This window comes from Orycteropus afer, unplaced genomic scaffold (assembly GCF_000298275.1).
Source record: "Orycteropus afer afer isolate SDZICR_OR568_19922 unplaced genomic scaffold, OryAfe1.0 scaffold00113, whole genome shotgun sequence".
Taxonomy (NCBI): domain Eukaryota; kingdom Metazoa; phylum Chordata; class Mammalia; order Tubulidentata; family Orycteropodidae; genus Orycteropus; species Orycteropus afer.
This window is the reverse complement of record NW_006921700.1, coordinates 7,301,916-7,308,619: the sequence shown is the minus strand read 5'-3', so window position 1 is coordinate 7,308,619 and position 6,704 is coordinate 7,301,916. Positions and strand designations below refer to the sequence as shown.

Sequence of the window (6,704 nt, the reverse complement as noted above, 5' to 3'; positions counted from 1 at the left end):
GATTCAGAAGAGGACATGGAACAAGGGATATCATTGCTGATGTCAGATGGATCTTGGCTCAAAGCAAAGAATTCCAGAAAGATGTTTACTTGTGTTTTATTGACTATGCAAAAGTATTTGATTGTGTGGATCATAACAAATCATGGATAACGTTGAGAAAAATGGGAATTCCAGAACATTTAAATGTACTCATGAGGAACCTGTACATAGACCAGGAGGCTGTCATTCGAACAGAACAAGGGGACACTGCATGGTTTAGAGTCAAGAAGGGAGTGTGTCAGGGTTGTGTCTTTTCACCATACTTATTCAATCTATACACTGAGTAAATAATCCAAGAAGCTGGACTATATGAAGAAGAATGTGGCATCAAGGTTGGAGGAAGGATCATTAACAACCTGCGATACACTGATGACACAATTTTGCCTACTGAAAGTGAGGATGACTTGAAGCACTTACTGATTAAGATTCAAGAATACAGTCTGCAGTATGGATTACATCTCAATATAAAGAAAACAAAAATCCTCCCAACTGGACCTGTAAGCAGCATCACGATAAGTGGAGAAAAGATTGAAGTTGTCAAAGACTTCACATTGCTTGGTTCTACAATCAACACCAATGGAAGCAGTAGTCAGGACATCAGATGACATATAGCACTAGGCAAGTTGGCTGCAAAAGACCTCTTTCAAGTGCTGAAGAGCAAAGATTTCTCCTTGAGGACTAGGGTACACCTGACACAAGCTATGATATTTTCAATAGCCTCATATGCATGTGAGAGCTGGACAATGAATAAAGAAGACCAAAGAAGAATTGATGCTTTTGAGTTGTGGTGCTGGTGAAGAATGCTGAAAGTACCATGAACTACTAAAAGAACTAACAAATCTATCCTGGACAAAGTGCAGCCAGAATGCTCCTTGGAAGTGAGAATGACCAGACTTCATTTCACCTACTTTGGTCATGTTGTCAGAAGGGACCATTCCCTGAAGAAGGATGTCATGCTTGGTAAGGTGGAGGGTCAATGAAAGAGGGGAAGGCCCTCAACGAGATGGACTGACACAGTAGCTGCGGCGATGGGCTCAAGTATAGCAGGGATCATGGAGCTGGCACAGGAGTGGGCGGTGTTTCATTCTGCTGTGCATCGGGTCACTATGAGTCGAAGATGACTCGATGGCACCTAACAACAACAACATATGCATTTGAGAGTTGGACAATGAATAAGGAAGACCAAAGAACTGATGCATTTGAATTGTGGTACTAGTGAAGAATATTGAATGTACCATGGACTGCTAAAAGAATGAACAAATTTGTCTTCGATTTTAGAACAAATTGCTTCTTAGAAGTGAAAATGGCCAGACTTTGTCTCTCATACTTTGGTCATGTTGTCAGAAGGAACTATTCCCTAGAGAAGGATATCATGCTTGGTAAAGCAGTGGGTCAGTGAAAAAGGGGAAAACCCTCAGCAAGACAGACTGACACAGTGGCTGCAACAATGGGCTCAAGCATGGCAACGATTGCAGGAATAGTGCAGGGCTGGGTAGTGTTTCATTCTGTTGTACACAGGGCCACTGTGAGTCAGAACCAGCTTCATGACACCTAACAACAGCAACAACATTGCCTGATCTAGACTCCCATCCTTTAAGAAGGTAGATCAGGCTGCCTTCAGTTGTGCCCTGAGCAGCTCTGAACTTCCATACACCTAGTGTGGAGCAAGGAGCTCTGGTAGCATAGTGCCTAAAGCACTTGACTGCTAACCAGAAGGCTGGCAGTTCAAACCCACCAGCCACTCCTCGGAAGGAAGATGGGGCAATCTACTTCCATAGTGATGCTGCCTCGGAAACCCAAGGAGGGGTCGCTATCACAACAACAACAACAACAACAGTGTGGACCAAGTGGACCATTCCTTCCCGGCTGCTGCTTCCCCATCCCCCCACCCCCTCAGTCTGCAGAAAGACACGTGGCTCTGCAGTTGTGGGTGGGGGCTCTCCTCAGGATACCTCTCTGCCCAGCCCTGGACACTGGAAAGGCTGGCTTTCTCCCTTCTGTTTGCTGCCACTCATCATGGCCTGTCTAAGCAGGCAGCGTCCTAGAGAGACCCAACAGGACCAAGCCCTGAAGCCGGTTTCCACAAGGCATTTAGACATTTAGCTGGCCATAGCTCACACTGCATTTTTAAAAACAGGTTTATATACTCATCATAAATCCCTGTGAGCATATAAATAAATCTATGTTAGAAACAAGTTTAAATCTTTGTTTTGTGGCTATTGCTGAGTATAAATTTAGACTTAGGAACGGTAAAGAAACATAGCATTCATTGCACCAGCCTCTACCAGAGCCTCTTTTCTCCAGTTGCCTCTCATACACACACCCTCCACCTTAGCCAGGTGGGCTTCTTACTGCCCCTGAAATGCAGTCCTCAGCGTAACTCTAAGACAATGTTTACATTATCCCCTCTTCAATCCATATCCAGCTGGTTTTCATCTCTCAAACCCAAGTATCCTGGAAGCCTTCTCTGGATACCCTAACACTCCCTCCTCTGGATTCTCAAAGCACCCCGCATCTTATTTGGTGTTTTGTAGGACTCAGGTAAGTAGCCTTTTTGAGTCAACTCTAATGCAAATCCCTGGTGCTTCTTCCAAGTCTTGAACCACCCCTGTACTCCCTTTCCCCAAAAAATATAGTTCAGTGTTACGCAAGGAACTCTGCTGATGTTGTGGTTAGGGATTTGGCTGCTAACCGGTCAGTGGTTCGAACCCACCAGCTGCTCTGCAGATGAAAGATGAAGCAGACTGTTGCGTAGAGATTTACAGTCTTGGAAACCCAATGGGGGTCGCTATGAGTCAGAAACAACTCACTGGCAGTGGGAGAGAGAGAATGTTATGCACACCAAAGTTCTGCAGTAAGATTTGTTAGAATGAAAATGCCTACTGTGTTCCCAGCCAGATGCATCAGAAGACAATAATAAAAACAAAGACTCTTGAGTGAATGAATGAATGAGTGAATGGGTACCAATGTTGAAGTTGATTTGTAGACACAAATGCTTTGTTCTTCCAGAAAAAGGTGCTTTGTTTCCCTATCTTATGATCCTTATTTGGAGAAGGTAGTTTCCATTTTTTTTAATTAACAGTGTAGATACTCTTGAGCTGGACACGTAAAACCAACCAAACCCACTACCTTCAAGTCATTTCCAGTTCTTTGTAACCCTAAAGGACAGAGTAGAAATGCCCCCAATAGGGTTTCCAAGGCTGTAATTCTTTCAGATTTCTATATCTTTCTCCTGCATAGCAGCTGGTGGATTCCTACTGCCAGCCTTTTGGTTAACAACAGAATGCTTTAATCACTGCAGACAAGGAGGGTAAATTAATGAGACCAGAGTTTTCTGGAAACAAAGCTTCCAGGTCTCCCAGCCATCAGCCTTGAAAAACCAGAAATACTGCTTCAGAGGAGTGGCTGGGTGAGATAGGCCCCCATAAAGGAAATTCCCAAGAGAAAACAGATTTCCCTAGGTCAAGTTTAAAGTGGAGGAGGATTTGGACTGGAAATTACTCCACATGCTACTTAGGGAACATGGGTGATAAGCTGACTGGCTGAGGTCAGCACAGGAGGCCAATCAGAAAGAAGCCTGCATGGTCCCAGTGTGCAAGGCCATATGCACCAAGATGGCATCACAGATCTGCCATCAGAAGTGAGTGCACCAAATCTATAACCCCAGCATCCTTGTCTTGGTAATCAGAGCCCTCTACACAATACCCCTGTCTTCTCTCTCTCACCTTTTCCCACATTGGTCTCTTCCTGTCCTCTGAATGGACAGTGTGCATCTCTACACCTTTGCAGACAATTTTATACCTTCTGGCGCACATGCTTTACACCACTTTTCCACACACTTTTCCCTCAGTGAAAATGACATCTCTTTCTTCTTCACATAAATCCTATTTTTCCTTCAGGGCCAGTTCAAATCCCACTTCCTCTCTAAAATCCTCCTCAAACAATCCATCCTATAGTCCCCTCTTTTCCTTCAGAATGCCTGGAATGCTGAATGCTTATTCTTCTTGTGTGGCTCTTAGTATACACTCCTTGTATCATTATAAACATCTTTTTAAATGCTAGTTAACTTCTTAATGGGTATCTGGATTATGCCCATCCTTTATTACCCTAGTAGCTCCTACGTTAATGGCTGCTTGAGAAAGGGCTGTTTTGTGCACCAAATACATACAAAGTACTCAAAAGGGTAAAAAGCCAGCATAAAATAGAGTCTGCACAATCAAGGAGCTTATGACCCACTTAGTAAAAGACATGTTGTTGTTGCTGTTAGGTGCCATTGAGTCATCTCCAACTCATAGCGGTCCTGTGCCAGCCTCACAATCCTTGCTATACCTGAGCCCATCATTGCAGCCACTCTGTCAATCCATCACATTGAGGGCCTTCCCCTTCTTTGTTGACCCTCCACTTTACCAAGCATGATATCCTTCTTCAGGGAATGGTTCCTTCTGACAACATCACCAAAGTAGGTGAGATGAAGTCTGGCCATTCTCAATTCCAAGGAGTGTCCTGGCTGCACTTATTCCAGGACAGATTTGTTAGTCCTTTTAGCAGTCCAGGTACTCTTAGCGTTCTTCTCCAACACCAAAACTCAAAAGCATCAACTCTTCTTTGGCCATGTTTTGGCTGAAGATATTGAGCTTTTCCATTGCCTTTTGCCACACATGTAGTCAATCTGATTCTTGTGTACTCTGTCTGGCAAAGTCCACGTGTATAGCTACCATTTGTGTTGTTGAAAAAAGTTATTTGCAATGAATAAGTCATTGGTCTTGCAAAATTCTATCGGGCAATCTCTAGTATTATTTCTATTACTAGGCCAAATTTTCCAACTACTGCTGATTCTTCTTTGTTTCCAACTTTTGCATTCCAATCACCAGTGATGATCAGCACATCTTGATTGCACGTTCCCTCAATTTCAGATTGCAAAAGTTGGTAAAAAATCTTCAATTTCCTCATCTTTAGCTTTGGTGGTTGGTTGTAAATTTGAATAATAGTAGTATTAACTGGCCTTCCTTGTAGGTATATGGATATTATCCTATCACTGCCAGCATGTACTTCAGGACAGATCTTGAAACATTCTTTGTGATGATGAATTCCATGCCATTCCTCTTCAATTTGTCATTCCAAGCATGGTAGATCATATGGTTGTCTGATTCAAAATGGCCAAAACTGATCCATTTCAGCTCACTAATGCCAAGGATATCAATCTTTATGTGTTCCATTTCATTTTTAACAACTTCCAATTTTCCTAGATTCAAATTTCATACAGTCCATGTTCTGATTTTTAATGAATGTCTGCATCTGCTTCTACTCATTTTGAGTTGTGCTACATCAGCCAATGGAGGTCCTGAAAGCTTTACTCCATCCATATCGTTAAGGTCGTCTATAATCTGAAGAGTCAGTTTCTCCCCAGTCATATTGAGTGTCTTCCGACCTGATGGCCTCATCTTCTGGCACTATATTGGACACTGTTTCAGGGCTGTTCATAAAGTTTTCCAGTAATGTATCAGTGTTTCACTATTATTCATAAGGTTTTCACTAGCTAATTCTTTGAGACGTGGATGGCCTCTTCCTTCTTCCAAGTCTGTCTTAACCCGAAAGTTCCCCTGAAACCTGTCCACCATGGGTAACCCTGCTGGCATTTCCCTCATCTTCCAGCACTGTATCAGACAATGTTTCAGGGCTGTTCATAAAGTTTTCCAGTAATGTATCAGACAGTGTGTCACTGCTATTCATAAGGTTTTCACTGGCCAATTGTTTGAGAAGTGGATGGCCTCTTCCTTCTTCCAAGTCAAGCCTGGAAGCTCTGCTAAAACCTGTCCACCATGGGTGACCATCCTGGCATTTCACAACACTGGTGGCATAGCCTCCAGCTTCACAGCAACACAGAAGCCACCACAGGATGGCAAACTGACAGACAAGTTTGCCTCCTTTAGTTGTTCCTAACCACTCTACACCCACCTACCAACTTTTAATTTCATTAAAATAAAGCCATCACCAAGCGAAGCAGCCCCTAGCTGTGTGCCCGCCTACCTGGGCCCAACCTGAAAATAAAGCCGCCCCCAAGCAAAGCATTCTGATTTGCACGCCCACCTACCCAGGGCCTAGCCTTAAAATAAAGCCACCACCAAGCAAAGCAACCCCTAAAAAAAAAAAAGACGTGGATAAAACAAACATGTATGTGCAAGGAAGGTTAGAGAGTAAGAAAGTATATAATAAAAAGCTATACAGAGAAAATATGTAATGAATGCAGTGGAGAACAAAGAACAGGCTATGGTCATCAGCAAAGGGAAGAAATAAGATTTAAACTGAGTTTTTAAAGATGATTAGAATTCATACAAGAGAAATTAGAAAATATTCCAAACCAATTAATAGTGCAAAACAACACATCAAAATTTGTGAGATGCAACAAAACAATGCTTAAAAGGAAATTTGTAACCATAAATGCTTACATGAAAAAAAGAAAATAGGTATAAAAGTAATGATCTCAGCTTTCACTTTATGGAGCTAGGAGAAGAGCAAATTAAACCTATGGTATACTGTTGTTGTTCTTATGTGCTGTCGAGTCAGACCCGAATCACAGCGACCCCTCCTTGGGTTTCCAAGGCGGTATCACTACAGAAGTAAATTGCCCAACCTTCCTTCTGAGGAGTGGCTAGTGGGTTTGAACC

General features: G+C 42.8%; 1 protein-coding gene across 1 annotated transcript in view; it reads right to left on the bottom strand.

Annotated features, from left to right (window-relative positions):
* Nucleotides 1-5,450, bottom strand: part of PSTPIP2 (proline-serine-threonine phosphatase interacting protein 2) — a 67,210-nt gene extending 61,760 nt beyond the window's left edge. Inside the window, exon 1 of the mRNA XM_007943857.1 lies at nucleotides 5,394-5,450. Coding sequence (XP_007942048.1) covers nucleotides 5,394-5,450 — 57 coding nt within the window. The remainder of the gene's footprint in view (nucleotides 1-5,393) is intronic.
* Nucleotides 5,451-6,704: the final 1,254 nt, after the last annotated feature.